This window comes from Gopherus evgoodei, chromosome 5 (genome assembly GCF_007399415.2).
Source record: "Gopherus evgoodei ecotype Sinaloan lineage chromosome 5, rGopEvg1_v1.p, whole genome shotgun sequence".
NCBI classification, from domain to species: domain Eukaryota; kingdom Metazoa; phylum Chordata; order Testudines; family Testudinidae; genus Gopherus; species Gopherus evgoodei.
This window is the reverse complement of record NC_044326.1, coordinates 144088399-144107646: the sequence shown is the minus strand read 5'-3', so window position 1 is coordinate 144107646 and position 19248 is coordinate 144088399. Positions and strand designations below refer to the sequence as shown.

General features: G+C 47.0%; 1 protein-coding gene across 2 annotated transcripts in view; it reads right to left on the bottom strand.

Moving 5' to 3' along the window:
* Positions 1–19248, bottom strand: part of TNKS (tankyrase) — a 290704-nt gene that overhangs the window by 71611 nt on the left and 199845 nt on the right. For both annotated transcript variants that reach the window (XR_004000785.1, XM_030565584.1), the window contains exon 13: positions 16423–16502. Coding sequence is in view for 1 of the 2 variants with exons in the window: in XM_030565584.1 (XP_030421444.1) it covers positions 16423–16502 (80 nt within the window). In the remaining variant the exon portion in view is untranslated. The remainder of the gene's footprint in view (positions 1–16422; positions 16503–19248) is intronic.

Below are 19248 nucleotides of genomic sequence, written 5' to 3'. Positions count from 1 at the left end.
AAGTGCTGTGTAAAAATGAAAAGTTAAAGCCACTAAGTGGCAGAGGTAAGAACACTTGAATACTTGTCTCAGCTATGTACTCCTTTGTCTAAACCAGCAGGAGGCACTAGCGTGGTGAGTCCCACCCCATCACAGCGTCTGAAAAAACAGATGATACCATGCACAGGTTCATTGGTAACAGCTGACACATCTGTCTCCCTCCTCACACACAAGATAGTCTGGGAAATGGTGAAGTCTTTGTAAGGTCTGGTAGGCTTTAAAAACTCCTGCAAGTTTAGATCAAGCTAAAAATATTCACAGTGGCCCTAATATCCAAACCTGCCTTAGATCTACAATAGTCACCATTAAAGAGTAAACATTTACCAACTATAACCATACAATGTTCTAGACTATTCTAACACATAGGGAAATCCCCACGGTACCGTAACTGTTTGGTAATCTCTGCAGTACAAATTCTATTGGCAAAGTCTATTGTGCATATTCAACCCCAAAACTGTAAGCCTTCGGCTAAATTGACTCTTCCCCTGCCACAAATTCTACACATGTATGAAAAGCCTTTCAATTTTTACCTTAAGAACCAATGAACCCTCTTTTTTCAGACTTGGTTTGTTCTATAGATCTCAGAGCAAGTCACCCTTGAACAAAGTCAGTTCAGCGGTTGAGTTAGTGCACGCACAACAGTTTTTATTGGGAAAAACATACAAGGCTGAACCAATTTTCCTCAATTTTTCTACAATACCTTGTGTCTAAAGCCAACAGTGCAATATTTCAGCTACACTTACGTTTGCCAAAGCTACGATAAGCTGGGGGTGGGTGAAGAAGGTGAGATAGAGGGGCAGCTGTAACGCAAGGGGAATTTTTATTTACCTGTTAATGTTCTTTTTTTGAGATCTTCTGTACCAGTCCAGACACTTGGGGGTTATAGTTTCACCAATCAACAGAAAAAATGGTTACTTACCTTACAGTAACTGTTCTTAGAGACGTGTTGGGTACCTAAACATCCACTGTAGGAGTATGTGCACCCAGCGCACTTAAGTCAGAGACTTTTGCCAGCAATATGGGTGTTCTCCTCTTGTTCTCAGGTGAAGACATACAAGAGGCATGTCCACCACCTCCCTCTCCACTCCTTAACACCACTGTAAGCAATGACCAAAGTAGCAGGAAAGGTTGTGGAATGTATATGTGCACAACATGTCTTGAAGAACAGTTATTATAAGGTAAGTAACTGTTTCTTTTTCCTTTGATTGACATTGTAGGTGGAGGAAGTTTGGATCACCAAAACAGAGACTGTAGCACTGACTTGCCAAAGCATCATTGAGAGAGCTTATGCAATGGCATAATCTGTAGAAGAGGTACAGAAAACCATGCTGCTGCCTTGCATATATTATCTGCTGGGTCATTGCCCAGGAAAGCTGATCTCTGGTAGAGTGAGCTGTCATTCTTGATGGAGGAGAGACTTTAGTAAGCTGGTAGCAGAGTCTGATACAGTCAAGTATCAAGACATGCATCCGACGAAGTGGGTATTCACCCACGAAAGCTCATGCTCCAATACGTCTCTTAATCTATAACGTGCCACAGGACTCTTTGCTACTGATACAGTCAGAAATCCAGTGAAAGATTCTCTGGGACAAGCCTAGATAAGCGATGATGATAACACTCATCTGATGCTACTGGCTGCATTGGCCAATTGTCCAGGAAAGGGAAAATTTGAATGTCGAAACAGATGTGTTAGTTGTTACCAATGAACCATGTGCATGGTATCATCTGTTTTTTCAGATGCTGTGTTGGGGTGGGACTCACCATGCTAGTGCGTCCTGCTGGTTGTCTTGCGGATCAGCTCCACAGGTTGGTATGCTGACTGTAGGTGATATCACTTCTGCTTCTCGATTTGTGTCGCTCCAAGGACCGTGGCGTCCTCTTCAGAACACAGCCCTCTGACTGTGCCACAGTCTGTGCTCCCCATTTCCAGGGGTGCTGGAGGACTTACTAGATGCATTTCTGGGAGAAGACGTAGATTTAGAGGTCTTGTGAGATACTGAACATTTAGAACTCTTCAGCCCAGACAGAAATGGAGAAGCATGATGTTTGCACCCACACTTATCTTTGGACTCAGAAGAAGCTGGAGGAGCACTCTGAGTCAATCCAGAGGCCCCAGGATCACAACTGGGAGACGGTTCAGAGGCAGGTCACGTCCTCCTTCCTGAGGAGAACCTGCAAGCAACAGTCTCTCTCTGCTTCTTAGTCCGGGTGGGAAAGGAGGTACAAATAAGGCATTTGACTCTCATATGCCCCTCATTCAAACGAATCAGACAATTCTTGCGCCCATCTGTGAAAGGGATAAGGGCCCTGCAAGTGGCACACTGCCTAAAACCTGGGGACTTCTTCATAGTAAATCCTCCAGGTACTAACAGAACTATATATACACATAACTACACTACACTATTCTGTACTTTAATATATACTACACACTAAACCACACTTACAGTATAACGATAACAACTATGGACAAAGTTTTCTGAAGCTGGCTGACCAAAGCTAAGGCTTTAGGGAGCTCCAACCCTTGCCACAGGCAGCGAGAAGGACCTGACAGGAGGCGTCAAACAGATAGTTAAGGGTTAATGCCTCTTTTACCTGTAAAAGGTTAAGAAGTTCACCTAGCCTAGCTGACACCTGACCAGAGGAAACAATGGGGGAACAAGATGTTTCAAAAGGAAGGAGGGAAGTTTCCTTTGTTTAGTCAGTTTCAGCCGGAGTGAAAAAGATCAAGGAACCAGCCTCTTATCTGAGTAGTAAGTTTTAGAAAGGGATAAATAGGTTTATGTTTATTTTCTTTTGTAACTTGTCTTGGTGCCATTAAGGGAATTATAAATTGGATATTCTTGTGTGTATTAAGATTTTTGCCCCGGGGAACATCCTGTGTTTTCAATCTATTATCTGAGAGATTAGCTGGTATGCTGTCCCCCAGAGGTTTTTTTTCTTTCTTTTTTTTACCTTCCTTTTCTTTAATTAAAAGCCTTCTTTTTAAGAACCTGATTGATTTTTTCCCTGTTTTTTTTTTATTTTTTTTAGATCCAAGGGAATTGGATCTGGACTCACCAGGGATTGGTGGGGGGAAAAAGGGAGGGGGAAGGATTAATTCTTCCTTGTTTTTGAGATCCAAGGGAATTGAATCTGAACTCACCAGAAAATTGGTGGAGGAACCTCTCAAGGCTACCCAGGGAGGAGAAGGTTTTTGGGGGAAAGGGAGTGATCCAGATACTCAGAAATTCTGGATAGTGGCAGCGAGACAGATCTAAGCTGGTAATTAAGCTTAGAAGTGTCCATGCTGGTGCCCACATCTGTACCCTGAAGTTCAGAGTGGGGATGAGACCTATGGCAGGAGGGCAGCAGGATGCCCCTTTTATGTCCTTGCCTGAGAGCACAAGGAGAGCAGGGGCATGTGTCGTGTAGTGATACTGCTGGCAAAAATCTCCAATTTGAGTGCATTGGGAGCACATACACGCATAATGCAATGTATATGTGCACAGTCATTCAGAGGGTAACACTGAGACTTTTGAGGATGCCATACACTCAGCTATCAAGGTCTATCATCATTCAGCCTTCAGCTGAATACTTCGAAAGCAGTATTAAAGAAAAATGTAGATTGATGCTATTTAAAAACCATGAAATAACTGTAGTAACAGTAGCAATTGGACCATATCAGGGACTCTGCATTGACATTCTCAGGAATGAGCCAGGCACCAGCATTTTATAGGAACTGGTACAGAAGAGCTCAAAAAAGAAAAAACAGGTAAGGAAACTTTTCCCCTTCTTTTTTCTACAGTAATGAAGATGCTTCAGACCTCCTCAAAGAAGTTAATAATTTTATTATAGGTGCGATCATCATTAGACCACTGCCTGCAACACCTTCTGACAAAGGGCACATCTGCAAGCTTATTCCACGAAGTTTGACAAAGATGTGGGAAGTAACCTTGAAAATCCTTCTTATCAGACAGGATGAACTTTACAGGTGTACTCTCCTTCCTGCCATATAGCCTCTCTCATGCATCCAGAGATAGCAAATCTGAATAGCAATTGACTTTTAAACCCTGGTTCATGATGAAAAGGCTCTGAGTCTGCCTGAACTCTGTTGTCCCATCCACATAAATCTGCAGGGCTTGAGCAGTGTATCCATCTCAGGGTTGGGACTAAATATAGGTAGGGCAAATTATCTGTTCAGGTGAAAGACAGACAATGTTTTGGGCCTGAGTTCTGGCCAAATCTTGAGCATGACTTTGTCCTAGAAAAATTATATACAGCTGTTTGCAGGAAAGGGATTGTGCTCCCCTATCTTTCTGCCGAACGTAATGCTATTACAAACAGGATTTAAGGATAGTCATCGCAGAGAAATACTTCTCAGATGTTCCAAAGGGAGAACCATGGAAACACACAACACCAGATTCAAGCCCCATGCAGGCTTTGGACAATGAACTATCACTCTCAGTTTACCCGCTGCCCTCAGGAACCTGGAAACTTTGGGGTGATAGCCAACAGAGACTACTCTCTGAGCCTCTGAACACTGACTGTCAGTGCCTGAACTTGAATGTATCTGACGCTCAGGCTCAAAGTTACACAAGCTTGCAAGATATACAGGATGACTGGCAGTGTGGCCTCAATTGAGATCACAAACCGTGCTGGGCCTTCATGAAGTACTGGACACTATCCCTGGGTACAGAATTAACAAGAGCTGAAGGAGTGGGGGACACAGACATCTTCACCAGTTCCAGGTACCATTGCCTTCTTGCCCACCCTGGAGCTACAAAAGGCTCCTCTAGATCTGGCAAACATAACGGTTACTTATCTTTCGTAACTGTTCTTCGAGATGCGTTGTTCACATTCATTCCACATTAGATGTGTGCGCATCGTGTGCATGAGTGTTGGAAACTTTTTCCCTTAGCGGCTCCCGTCGGGCTGGCAGGGCCCCCGCCAGAGTGGCACCACAGTGCCATGCATACATACCCCCACTGGCCTGATCCTCTCCAGTTCCTTCTTGTCGGTGACTCTGACAGAGGGGTAGGAGAGTGGGTGGTGGAATGGACGTGAACAATACATCTCGAAGAACAAGTTACTAAAGGTAAGTAACCATTCTTTCTTCTTCAAGTGCTTGTTCATATCCATTCCACATGTCTTTGTGAAACACAGTGTATGGTGGCTCCGAGGTGAGTGCCCTCAGCTCCGATACCCTTCTGGCTGAGGTGACTGCTTGTGAATCACAAGCTTACCTTTGGAGGAGGGTAGGAGTCACAAAACAATCGATCGAAGGACTGCCACGCCAACTGCCGCATTCTCCCATGCCTGCTGGTTGACCGCGTACTGGGTCATAAAGGTGTGCACCAATGACCAGGTGGCCGCGCTTCAGATCTCCTGGACAGGGACCTGTGCCAGGAAGGCCGTGGACGCTACCTGTGCTCTGGTCGAGTGAGCTGTGACCGCTGGACCTGGGACACCAGCGAGGTCATAACAGGCCCGAATGCAGTCCATAATCCACGACGAGATTCGCTGTGTCGACACCGGACTGCCCCCATCCTCTCAGCCACGGCCACGAATAGCTGCGTGGACTTATGAAAGGGTTTGGTGCACTCCAAGTAGAATGCCAACGCTCGGCGGATATCTAGGGTACGCAGGCTGAGGTGACTCGGGTCCGTATGGGGTTTGGGAAAAAACACCGGCAGGCAAATGTCCTGGCCCAGATGGAATTGTGAGAGCACCTTTGGAAGGAACTTAGGGTGCGGGCGGAACTGCACCTTGTCTTTGTGAAACACAGTGTATGGTGGCTCCGAGGTGAGTGCCCTCAGCTCCGATACCCTTCTGGCTGAGGTGACTGCCAACAGGAATGCCACCTTCCAGGAAAGGTGGAGAAGGGAGCAGGTAGCCATGGGCTCAAATGGGGGCTCTATGAGCTTAAAAAGGACTAAGTTGAGATTCCATGGGGGAACAGGGGGATGAGAGTAAGGGAATACCCTTTCCAGACCTTTGAGGAATTGTCCCATCATTGAGCGGGAGAAAACCGAGCTACCTAAAAACCCTGGGTAAAAGGTGGAAATAGTCACCAGGTGCACCTTAATCGATGACGGGTCCAGCCCTTGTTGCTTAAGGTGCAGAAGGTATTCCAGAATGATCGGCACCGGGGCCTGGAGCGGTTGCACCTGTTGTGACCCACACAAGCACGAGAACCTCTTCCACTTGGCCAAGTAAGTCGCCCTGGTAGAGAGACTCCTACGACCAAGTAGAACCCGCTGCACAGGAAGGGAGCACTGGCTCTTGAAAGCATTTAACTATGTGGCTTCCGTGCGGTCAGATGCAGCGATTGCAGGTCGAGGTGGAGAAGCCGCTCTCCATCCTGCGTAATGAGGTCCCGGTGAAGGGGCAGGGTTATCGGGGCCTCCGCTGACAGGTCCAGGAGCATGGTGAACCAATGCTGATGGGCCCAGGTCAGGGCGATGAGAATGATCAACACCCTGTCCCTGTGTACCTTGAGTAGTAACCTGTGTACTACGGTGATGGGAGAAAAAGCGTATCGCGGATGTGTCAGCTATAGAGCCCGGGCTGCGACCTTGGAACAAGTAGAAATATGGGTACTGGGTGTTGTCCTTGGTCGCAAACAGGTCCACCAGGGGAAACCCCCACCTCCAGGGGAGCGAAAGCACAACGTCTGTTCTGTGCGTCCACTCGTGCATGCAGTACGACCTGCTGAGGTGGTCCGCCAGCTCATTTTGCTCCCCTGGGAGATACACTGCTTCGAGGTGAATGGCATGGGCTATGCAGAAGTTCCAGAGAAGGAGAGCTTTGAGGCAAAGTGGGGAGGAACGGGCTCCGCCCTGCTTGTTTATATGAAACATGGCGGTCATGTTGTCTGCCAGAACTGTCATACTGTGACCATTCAGAGTGACGTGAAAGGTCTGGCAAGCTAAACGAACTGCTCTGAGCTACTTCACGTCGATATGGAGCCATTGCTCCATCCCCAACCACAAGCCCTGAGTTCTGAGGTTCTCCAGGTGAGCTCCCCATCCAAGGTCTGACTCGTCTGTTACCAGCGTCAAGTCCAGCTGTTGTGAGGCAAAGGGGATGTCCTCACGAACTATGGGTTGGGACTGCCACCACCTCAATGAGTCCAGTACTTCCCTCAGGGCTGTCACTATCAAGTCTAGGGGGTCCCTGCCAGGATGGTCTACATGAGTGAGCCAAGCCTGCAGAGTTCTGAGTCTCAGTTTGGCATGCCTGATCACATGCGTGCAAGCTGCCATGTGGCCTAGCAGTCGCAGGCAACATCTGATCGTCGTAGTGGGGAACTGGCACAGGTAGCTCACCACCTGCTGGATGGCCAGGAATCGTGATTCCGGGAGGCTCGCCCTTGTCTGTACCGCATCTAGGACCACCCCTATGAACTCCACTCTCTGCGTTGGAACGAGAGTGGACTTGGGAACATTGACCAGGAGCCCCAGTTTGCAGAATAGACTAAATGCCATCTTTACATGAGTCCGAACCTCTTCTTCAGACTGCCCCGCCAGGAGCCAGTCGTTGAGGTACGGGTACACTCAAATCCTCTGTCTCCGCAAGCATGCTGCCACCACTGCCATGCATTTTGTCAATACTCATGGGGCTGCAGCTAAACCAAATGGTAAAATGGCAAACTGGTAATGTTCCTGGTTCACAGTGAAGGGCAGAAATCAGTGATGAGCCGGGTGGATGGCAATATGGAAGTACGCGTCCTTCAGGTGAAGGGCAGCGAACCAGTCTCCTGGACCCAGAGAAGGGATAATGGTGCCCAGAGAGACCATGTGGAACCGAGCCGTGATCAGGAACTTGTTGAGCCTACGCAGATCTAGGATGGGACGAAGGCCCCCCTTGGCCTTGGGGATGAGGAAGTAGCGGGAGTAGAACCCTTTCCCCGTTAGGTCTAAGGGCACTATCTGAACAGCCCCCGCCTCTAGGAAGGAGCGAACCTCCCTTTCTAGGAGATGCTTGTGAGAAGGGTCCCTGAAGAGGGACAGGGAAGGGGGGTGTGGGGTAGGCCGGGAGGAAAACTGTAGCATGTACCCAATGTGTACCGTTGGTAACACCCAACAGTCCGATGTAATACTGGACCATATACGGGAGAAGTGGGACAGGTGGTTGGGGAAACATGGGGATGGATCCAGTATGCTGTCCTTCAGCGTACCTTCAAAAGCCTGGCTTAGAGCCCAACTGAGGCTTATGTTGGCCTTAGTTCTGGCTTGGCCTATTGGAATTGTTGTTATTATTGCGTCACCTCCTATTGTCTCCGCCTCGACTGCAGTAAGGCTCCTGCTGAGGACAAGGCTCTTACTGGTACTGGGAAGGAGGTTGCAGCTTAAAGGGCTTCCTCTGAGTCATAGAATATCAGGGTTGGAAGGGACCTCAGAAGGTCATCTAGTCCAACCCCCTGCTCAAAGCAGGACTAATCTCCAGACAGTTTTTTTACCCCAGATCCCTAAATGACTCCCTAAAGGATTGAACTCACAACCCTGGGTTTAGCAAGCCAATGCTCAAACCACTGAGCTATCCCTCCTCCCTTGCATATCCAGTGACTTGAGTGTTGCCCTTGAGTCCTTAAAGCTATGTAGCTTCGAATCAGTTTGGTCCGAGAACAGTCCGGACCCTTCGAATGGTAGGCCCTGGATCGAATTCTGGACCTCAGGCAGCAAACCTGATTCCTGAAACCACACTGAGTGCCACATGACACGCCTGATGCTATTGTCCTGGCCGCTGCATCCGCCAAGTCCAGGGACGCTTGGAGGGAGGTTTTTGCTACGGCCTTGCCATCCTCCACCTGCCATGAACTCCTGTTGGGAGCCCTGTGGGAAGTTGTCCTTAAACTTCCCCACCGCTGCCCAGGAGTTGAAGTTATGCCTGCTGACGATGGCCTCTTGGTTAGCAATCCTCAACTGTAGGTCCCCTGATGAGTACACCTTCCTGCCGAACAGGTCTAGGCGTTTTGCTTCCATGGCCTTGGGGGCTGGGGCTTGTTGCTCATGGCGCTCTCTCTTGTTCACCGCCGACACTATCAGTGAATATCAGTGGGTTTGAGTGGCAAGACAAGAAGTCATAACCATTTGACGGGCAAAGTACTTGTGCTCCACACCTTTGGCCATTGGTGCACTGGATGCCAGGGTCTGCCATATAGTCGTGTAATTAGACTGAATGGTCTTAATGAATGGAGCGCTATTCTGGAAGGACCTTCTGGGCTCAGAAGGTCCACCATGGGGTCTTCCTGCTCAACCGACTCTCGGCTTGCAACCCCAAGTTATGGGCCACTTTACAAAGCTGTTCTTGGTGGACCTTGTGGTCTAAAGCTGGAGGTCCTGACCGTGCTGTGCCTGCTACTGCTTCATTCGGGGATAATGAGAAAGTTAGCTGCTCAGCTTCCTCCTGCTGGTCTTCCTGGCCCCCCCTCCCAGAGGAGGGGCTTCCGGCTCGAGCTGAGGCTGATGGTCCTGAGACGGCACCGGGTACGGTGCCGGCCTCTCCGGTCTCTCGCTTGGCGAGGCTTCAGGCAGCTTGGACACAGTAGCTTCCCTTACAGGAGAGCATCGATGCGGGGACCGCGACTGCTGCACCGAACAGCTGGCCCTGGAGGGAGCACCTTGACACTGGTTGTAGGCCCACAGGGTCCAGAAGAGTCAGTGCCCTGGCGGTTCCCATTGTGGCAGCCAGCCAGCCAGCTTGTTACCTGTTGTCTGGGGCCTGTTGCGGGTAGCTGTATTGACCCGAGTCAGCGCTAGACTCGGGTGACACCGAGCACGAGGTCCACAGCGGTGCCATCGATCTGTGCCAGCGGGAGGCTGATGACTGGCTTCTGGTTGATCAAGGCTGGGACCGGTATCGATACCACTGCTCTCTTGACCGGGACTGGTGTCTTCTGGACATCTTTGGTGACTACGGGCTTGATTCCTGCTGGCGCTGGTCTTGGGGGGCACCAGGGAGCACCATGTGTCCTGCACCGACACTGTGCGTTGACTCGTCTCCGGTATCGATACTTCCATATGAGTCAAGGGTAGCTGGGAGACCATGGATTCAGAGCTCGACCGGGACCAACGCTGGAAGCAGTGCCGGGGCGGTGACCTCGAACAGTGCACCATCGCCAGCTTTCCCCTCGACAGGACTCTAGGTCTGGGTGTCAGACGCTTCTCCCTGGCCGGGAGGGAGCTCACCACCGACAACCCAATGAGGACTTTTGCAGCCTCGAAGGTGTCAGGCATAGAGGGCTGATCCATCACGCCCTCAAGCCCTGCGTCCACACTAAGCTCACTTAAAGCTGGACTCGGTGGGACTTGTGGAGCTGGTGCCACTGGTGCCAGAGTGGGTGCAGCATACATCCTGCTCTGCCCGCGGCCTGAGATAGTGCCTGTCTCCCTTGCGGGGAGTGTCCACACCCCTCCTTTGGTTTTAACTTGGGCCGCACTGGGGAGGATGAGAGGTGCCGGGGCCTATTTTGGCGTTCTGAGGCTGACGGCTTATGAAGCTGGGCCGGTACCGGATGTCTTGACGACTCCGTGGTGCTCTGCACCAAGGAGGCTGGGGCTGGCCCCGGGCCTTCCGGGACCGGTAGCTGCAGCGCGGCCTCCATCAACAGCTGCCTTAAACGAAAGTCTCTCTCTTTCTTTGTTCTCGGCTTAAAGGCCTTACAAATCTTGCACCTCTCTGTTTGGTGAGCTTCCCCCAGACAACGTAGACAGCAGTCGTGGCGGTCACTAACGGGCATAGGCTTGTGGCACATGGCAAAGGCCTTAAATCTGTGGGCTTGCAGCATGCCCCGGAGCCTAGGGCGGGTACTGGAGTCCTCCAAGCACCTAATCTATTAAGTATTCAACAACAATGAAACGCTAACTGATAACTAATTGATAACTGCTATGTAGCACTAAGGCTAAGAGAATTGCTTCTCTTACGACAGCAAGAGGTTGTTCCAACGCCATCATGGACGGTACGAAGGAACTGGAGGGGGGAGGGCCAGTGTGGGTATATATGCACGGTGCAGTGGTGCCACTCTGGCAGGGGCCCTGCTGGGAGCCGCTAAAGGAAAAAGTTTCCGACGCTCATGCATATGACGCGCACACACCTAATGTGGAATGGACGTGAACAAGCACTCGAAGAAGAATTCTGTAATACTCTATCATGGGTGGGAGAAGGGGTTAAATGTACAATAAATCCAAAGTCCAGAGTATTTCCAGGATATCTGATCCATTTGCTCCTATTTCCATGCATCTCAGATACTTCTGGTGAAACTCAAGGCTTGGCATATCCTGGAGACAGTTCAGACTGAACAACAGGCATTAGTGGCTCCATCCGGAATCCCGAGGAAAGAGGTGACTCTTTTCAAGTCCAAAACTGGACACAGATTTCCCCACTGTTTTGGAGACAATTAAGTAGATCCTTGTGTCCCTCTTCTCCCCAGCTCAGCAGATTGGCTTCTATCTGTAACTGACATGGAACTAGGGCAACAACACGACAAAAGTACCTGGATCTTCTCACAGTGCCCTTAACTAGGCATACTGGTCTATTATGTTCATGAACCCATGGTGGGACCCATACGTGGAAGAAATCCATCAGCCTTCCTGTGATGTTAGGCCCTTGTACCGTCAGACAAATTATCTGAAGTCTGAAGGGGTTTCCTGCAGTCTGTTACCTCTTCTTTGGTAACATAAAAAATGAATCCTTTTGTTAGTCTGCCTTTTTTATTGGACTGGATAGTAGGTCCTCGTATCCCTGGATCTGTACCTATTGATCTGAAATTCTGAGGACATTCTGGGAATCTATTGGACCTCGATTCTCTGAAGACGCTAAGAGTTAGTGGATCTTCTACAACTTCTTCCTGAAAAAAGTCTGCCTTAAAAAAGGGTATGGCTTCTAACCTGGTGTTGGAGGTAGAATACAATACCCACTGTTTTAGCTGCAGGGGTCTCCGGCCCTCTGCTAAGGCTTCCATTGATAGACTTATATCCTGTATGGTGTCATATATGGACAACATATTCGAGAGCATAACCAGGAGAGAATTGGCCTGCTCAGAGAATTCTCATTTTTGGCCTCTGAAAATCTTCCAAGCTTCAGGAGCCACCTCACTGCCTCAAGGGAGGTGCATGTCACATGTACTTAAGTTATAGTAACCACGAAGGACCTTGTCAGGCATACCTCATTTGTCAAGAGGATCTTTGGGAGCTAGTTCTCCTTCCCCAGGGATTGCTGTTCTCCTTGCCACCTCTGACATGGCAGCATCCACTCCTCGGGCTCTAAGGGAGCACCTCTATGTCTGAAACCCAGAGGTCTAAGAGCATTGTTGGGCTGCTTTTCCATCTAGGGTGACCCAACAGCGTGTCTCTGCTGCAACATGGGGGTAGTGCCCTGTAAGAGGAGGATAAGAGACCCCTGGCCCCAGCAAATACCTCCCAAGTATATGCCAACCTCTAACAATGTTGGCTGGTCCCCTCTGTAAGGGGTTCAGCCTTCTCTTAAGATTGGGGAAGCCTATTTCTCACTGCTCAACCTTCTCCTCAGCCAGGCCTTGCAGACAGAGTGGTGTCTGACTGGACTGACATCTTGAGTGGTATTCTGTGACTAGGACTCAGTTATTTCTTCTCTGTAATGGAGTGGATGGGGGCTGCACTCCTCCTGTTGTCTCTGTCCTGGCTTGCTCTTTAAAAACCAGAAGGCAAAGCCCCAAATCTCTGAAGTCTGGACTGAACAGCAGGAGAGCCCTACCAGGAGGAATAGGAGGAGGTAGCTCGAGGTGTGGTCCTGCTCCAAGTGACAGTTGTAGAGGTTTCTCTTCTTCGGTGTCTCTGCATGTGGAATCAAGCTGGGCATAGTCAGTTGAGGGCATGGAGAGGGAAGAGCACACTGCTTCCTTTCCTTAGCTCATCCTTTTCCCCTCTCAGTGGTAACCCACAATGATGGTTGCTCTTTGTCCTTAATCTCCTATCTGCCCGTGGGAGCTGGAATTCTGATCTGATGGGGTTTGATGAGCATCTGCAGGTAGAGCTACACTCCAGCAAGATGCTCCCAACCCTGCATTTTCTATGAGGACAAAAGTGCTGTTAAGAAGAGCTGGAGCAGCTTCTCCTCTCTGCCCCCAGTCTGCCTGGCAATGGTGTGTGTGTGGGAAGTTGATTCCTGAGGCTGCGGCTGCTGGTACACTCCCTACTACATGGTGTAGAGAAAATCTTCTGCAGGAAGAAGACTACTACTAGACTTGCTCATCAGCTAGCATGGGTATGGGTGGAAGGCACTCAGAATCCAAAACAGTTCAATTTGTGGCTGAAACCAAGACATGATTATGAAAGCTACAGAGGGCTTTCCTAGGACCAGTGTCCCTCCTCAAGGCAAGTGCTGTGCATGCCCAAGGAAGAGGCAGAGTTGGATATGTCCTTGTTTTCTACCTCTTTTCTTTATCCTGCGCAATGGAGATGCTGGGGTCCAAGGAGCAGTCATCCTGTTGTAGGGCTCCTGACTCCCCTCCCTAAAAAGGTCAAGTGTTGGTCTGGCACTTCCTGCCTTTACGGGGCTTTCTGAGGGGCCACTCAGTCCTGCTCACCTCTCTCAAGCCCAACCTGCCCTGACACTTCATGGAGGAAGAGGGTCTGGCAATGCTAGCAAAACTGGAACCCAGCCCTGGACTGGGGCTTCATTCTCTTGCTAGGGTCTACCATGCTGGATATCTAGTAAAGGGGTGGGTGTTTCCCTGTTACACACAGGCAAGCCTATTGAGAAAAATTTGGGGCCCCAGTTCATCATGTTCTCTGGGACCCCACCCCTCCAATTTTACTCCCATTTCACCCTAGTTAAAGACATTTTAGGGGGCCCCTGAGCTTGAGGCCCCAGTATAATTGTCCCCTCTTCTCATCAGCCCTGCACATGGGGCTAAGGCTCATTGGCTTTCAATGCCTCATACGTGCTGTTATGGCAGTCACACACGAAGTGTACCATGCAGCTTCCTTTAGGTCTCAAGGACCTACTTCTTTCTTCTCTCCTCTGGCAGCCTGCTGAGGGACACCATGTGCTCCACCTACTAATGACTAAGGGATATCAGGACCCTTACATGTGACATTCTCAAAAGCATGTGAGCTTTGTCTCCATCAGATGGCTGGGAGGAACTATAATCCCAAGTGTCTGGACTGGTGGAGAACACTGAAAAGAGAAATTCTATTTAAACCATAATTATGGTTCATGCCATGTGCCAGATCTGACTTTTGTGGGTGTTCTTTTAGATAAAACAAATTATGTACGGTCACTACATTTACAGGCACTGGCATTAATGAATACTTGCTCACGGATGCTTTGCATTTCACAGTTAATGGAAGAAACAGTGGTTAGATAGGGAAAACACCGTATTATGATCACATTATGGTGCGTTTGCCTGAACTCCTATGCGCCCAAGCATGGGAGGGCGAGGCCATTCTACAGGAACATGGAAAAACAACATTTCTGAACTTTTGAAAGAAAGCAGTGACAGAACCATGACCACAGAATCATTGAAATGCAGTGCTGGAAGGGACCTTGAGAAGTCATCCAGTCCAGCCCCCTGAGCTGAGGCAGAACCCAGTATTCCTACACTATCCCTGACAGGTATTTGTCCAACTTGTTCTTAAAAATTTCTAATCATGGGGATTCTACAACCTCTTGTAGGAACCTATTCCAGAGCTTCACTATCCTTATAGTTAGAAAATTCTCCTAATATCTAAACTAAATCTCCGATGCTGCAGATTAAGCCCATTACTTCTTGTTCTACCTTCATTGGACACAGAGAACTATTGATAACACATTTAAAGATTCTTTTCTCAACCCATGCCCCCCCCTTTAAAAAAAAACACCAAAAAACAACTTTTCCTCCTCAGTCAGGTTTTCTAAACCGTTGATCATTGTTGTTGCTCTCCCCTGGATTCTTTCCAACTGGTCCACATCTTTCCTGAAGTGTGGTGCCCAGAATAGGACACAGTACTCCAGCTGAGACTTCAATAGTGCTGAGCAGAGTGGGACAATTACTTCCCGTGCACCAGACTGTTGACGCGTATTCAGTTTGTGATCTACTATAATCCTCAGATCCTTTTCAGAAATACTACCACCTAGCCAGTTATTCCCCATTTTCTAGTTGTGCACTTCATTTTTTCTTCCTAAGTGAAGTACTACAAAGTACTTATCTTTATTGAATTTCGTCTTATTGAATTCAGACCAATTAGCCAATTGTTAAAGTCATTTTGAATTTTAATCCTATTCTCCAGAATGCTCACAACCCAGCTTCATGTCTGCAGATTTTATAAGAATACTCTCCACTTCACTATCGAAGTCATTAATTAAAATACTGAATAATACCAGACTCAGGATTTGATCTCTGCAGGACCCCACTATAAACATCCTCTCAGTTGGAAAGCAAACCATTGATAAACCACTCTTTGAATATGGTCTTTCAACCAGTTTTGCACCCACTTTATAGTAATTTCATCTAGACCGCATTTCCCTAATTTGCTTATAATAATGTCAAATGGACTGAGACAAAAGCCTTACTAAAATCAAGATATATATCCCGTCTATTGCTTCCCCCCCATAGTAGGCCTGTTACCCCATCAAAGAAGGAAATTAAGTTGTTTTGGCATGATTTATTCTTGACAAATCCATGCTGGCTATTTCTTATAATCCTATCATCCTTCTAGGTGTTCACAAATGTTCCAGTATTTTTCCAGGTATCAAAGTAAGACTGACTGATCTATAATTCCCCAGTTCCTCTTTGTTCCCCTTTTTGAAGTTAGGTTCTATTGTTTACCCTTCTCCAGCCCTCTGGGACTTCTTTCATCCTTCAAGAGCTCTCACAGATAATTGCTAGTGGTTCCAAGGTTGCTTCAGCTAGTGTCTTATGTACCCTAGAATGAATTTCATCAGGCCTTGTAGACTTGAATATATTTAACCTATCTAAATTTTCTTTAACCTGTTCTTTCCCCATTTTTGGCTAGCATTTCTTCCCCCATGTTGGTAATTTTAATTGTGTTGACTATCTGGTCACCATTAACTTTTTTAGTGAACCCTGAGGCAAAACAGGCATTAAACACCTCGGCCTTCTTGATGTCACCAATTATTAGTTCTCCTTCTCCACTAAGTAGAGGACCTACACTTTCCTTTATCTTTCTCTTGCTCCTAATGTATTTAACAAACCTCTTATTGCCTTTTATGTCCCTTGCCAGGTGCAACTCATTTTGTGCCTTAGCCTTTCTGATTTTGTCCTACGTACTTATGCTATTCTTTTGTATTCCTCCTTAGCAATCTGTCCATTTTTCCACTTTTTGTAGGATTCCCTTTTGATATTTAGGTCTTTCCACCTTCTCCTAGCAGAGGTCTTGCTTAGTAATACTTTCCATCCTGTAAGTATCACCTAGACAAACCTACCTTCACAGTTTCCAAATCTCCTGCTTTGGATGCTTCTAACAGTCGATAATCCACATCAGACGTGCGTACAGGTGTATTTTCTACAGAAAAGAAAACAAACTCTGATAGGTATTTTGGTGTAGGGCTATACAATTAAGATGCCATTATACTGATAAACTCAGCCTCACACACTTTCTAAATTGACCAAAGAGACTACAGGCACAATTTTTTTTAAGTGCTTAAATAATTTAGCACAGCTTAAGTCCCAATTTCAAAAATCACTTAGGCACTCATGCAGAGCTGCTGACTTTAGAGATTGGAATAGGATTGTACAGTTTTTTACTCCTGGAAGCACTGGAGAGCCAACACAGCAAAAGAGAACTGGACTCTAGAATCTGTTTTGGGTAATGATTGTCCAGGGTGCACTCTGATTGGCTAGGTGGGATTTCTTGATGATGTAACAATTGTACACAGTTGTATTAATTTAGAAGGAATAAATGGGCCAGAGGTGTTAACATAACTAAGTTACTGCCTAATATTAAACGGTTTTAAACAAGGTCTGGGGTTTGGTGTACAGAGACCTCAGCCTGCTTAGCACCATGGCAAATATACTATTAAAAATCTTTTAAAACCTTTTATTAAAGATGTAGAAAAAGAAGAAGAATCAGTTAAAACCTTTGAAACGTAAAGTATTAAATAAAGCTCTCATTTTAACATTTTTTAGTTTCTTTATCTTTACTTGGAGAGAGTTTTAAAAAGAAAAACTCCTTGATTGACAGTGTTTTAGATGGTATCAGAGATGCTAATAACTGTTCTTTTTTAGAAAAAGAGAAGATGTTAGCTGACATGGGCTCGAGCTGCTTTTATTGCTGCTGCTGTTAAAGTTCTCTCATCCCAGGTGGTATTTGGGTTATAATCTGGCTCCCTCTCTCTCTCTCCGTGGCTCGGTCTGGTCAGAACATTTCTGAAGATCAGGATAAGGAAGGACCATAGTCCCAAGAATAGAGGAAGTGGCAGCCATGACGGTGACGCTTGCTTCAGTAGCCTCCATCTGTTCTTTCAAGTGTGCTTTTTAAGAATTCTTTTGTACTTTCCCCACAAAATTTCATTCTTTTAAGAACCCAAAAAGTGAGGGATAGCAAAATACATTTTTTGAATGATATTGACTTGAGATATTTTGTTTAGATTAACCAAGTTATTTTGCATTCCTTTCATACTGTGCCCTTCAACATTTGCTATTATAGATTATTGTAACATTTTATGAATTGTTACATACTTTTTACAGTTAAACTAACAATGTGGGTAAATTTGTAGGCCCAAGTGTCACAACAGCACCAACTGCCAAATTGAAAAACAAAATCTCTCTGCCTCTATTTCCTGGGTCAGTTAAAAAAAAAAAAGTGAATGGGAATGGGGAGGTAATAAAAAAGATGCATTTTAAATATACCTTTCCTTATTTTTAATTGATAGTTAAAAATTACAGGCAATAGCTCCAAACTCAGCCATAAACTGTACCCCTTCCTTCCCCATCTTGACCAGATGTTGCTTCCTCTTCTCCCAACTGAGAGCTGTGCGGATCTGAGGCACCTGAGTGAGAAAGAGTCAGTTGGGAAGAGAGGAAGAGGCTAGATGGAAAGGAGTGGGATTTTAGCTGACCCTGGAAAGTTTATTGTCCTCTGGCCACTTCTGCCTGCTGAATTGGAAACTCTAATATTTCAAACTTTACAACAAAATATGAGTTGAAAGTGGCATCTGTGCCACAAACATTTCTGGCAACTGTACTCTTTTCTCCTATCATTTTATCAGAGACTATTTTTCAGAGTGAGAGGACACACTGCTTAACCCCCCATTCAGTTTAAGGAGCTGAGGAATAATTATTTCTGTAATGTAGCCTAATTGGTGATTCTGAGACTATTTCCTACTTCAGGCCAAAAGAGACAGAGCACTTGTGGATGGGGTCTTTTATATGCCCTCAAATTGCAGGCACACTGCCCCAGGGGCCAGTATTTCTAGACGGTTCAGAGCTTGCAGTGCCAAGGAGTACGCTCACAAGAAAGTGGTTCTGCAGCGGTAATTCTTGAAGGACAAAAAGTAAGCTTTAAAAATGTGTATAAAACTTTCATTAAGAAAATTTACCCAACTGACCATACAAGCACCTTCTGCAAGTACACAACGAGAGGGATCTGGTGTCATCAAAACCTACACAATTCTCACTTATTTGTGATTTCTAACCTGTTAGTGAAATCAGTTGTTTGCAGGAGAGCACAACTAGTACAAATGGACATCTGAGTTCCCAGCTAGCTGTGAAATTGTGTTGTGTATGTATATTGATTTCCCAGTTCAATCTGAGGTCGTATTTCTCATCCGTATATACCCTGCTTTCTCTTTCTGACACATTCTGTGATGATATAGCAGTAAGTTGCAAAGCACACAGGCAGAAGATATCCCAGCTGCTGTTCCTGGACCTTGTCACAAAGGTAAATTAATCTGCCTCTCCTTTGTCTCTGTACTGAGGGGAAGGCAGGGGAGAGATGGACAGTGCTAGCTAGGGAGGAAGGTGAAAGGCAGAACCTAGGAACCCACTTGCAAAGGTGGGGAAATGCTCACTAAGAGCAAGGACAGAGGAAACTCATGAAATCCTAACTATCTAGGAATGGGATCAGCACCTCTGCTATGTCCAGAAATGCTCAGTGTGTCTCTTGAGCCTACCCAGGAAGCTAGCAGCTCTGGCATATGCCAGCAAGGACATTAGTAAGCGATGTGCCAAAAGCTGCTGGAAGGGGATGCAGTAGGCCCACTGCTAATATCAGTAGGCCTGGGCAGATCATGGCATGAACCAAATTCATT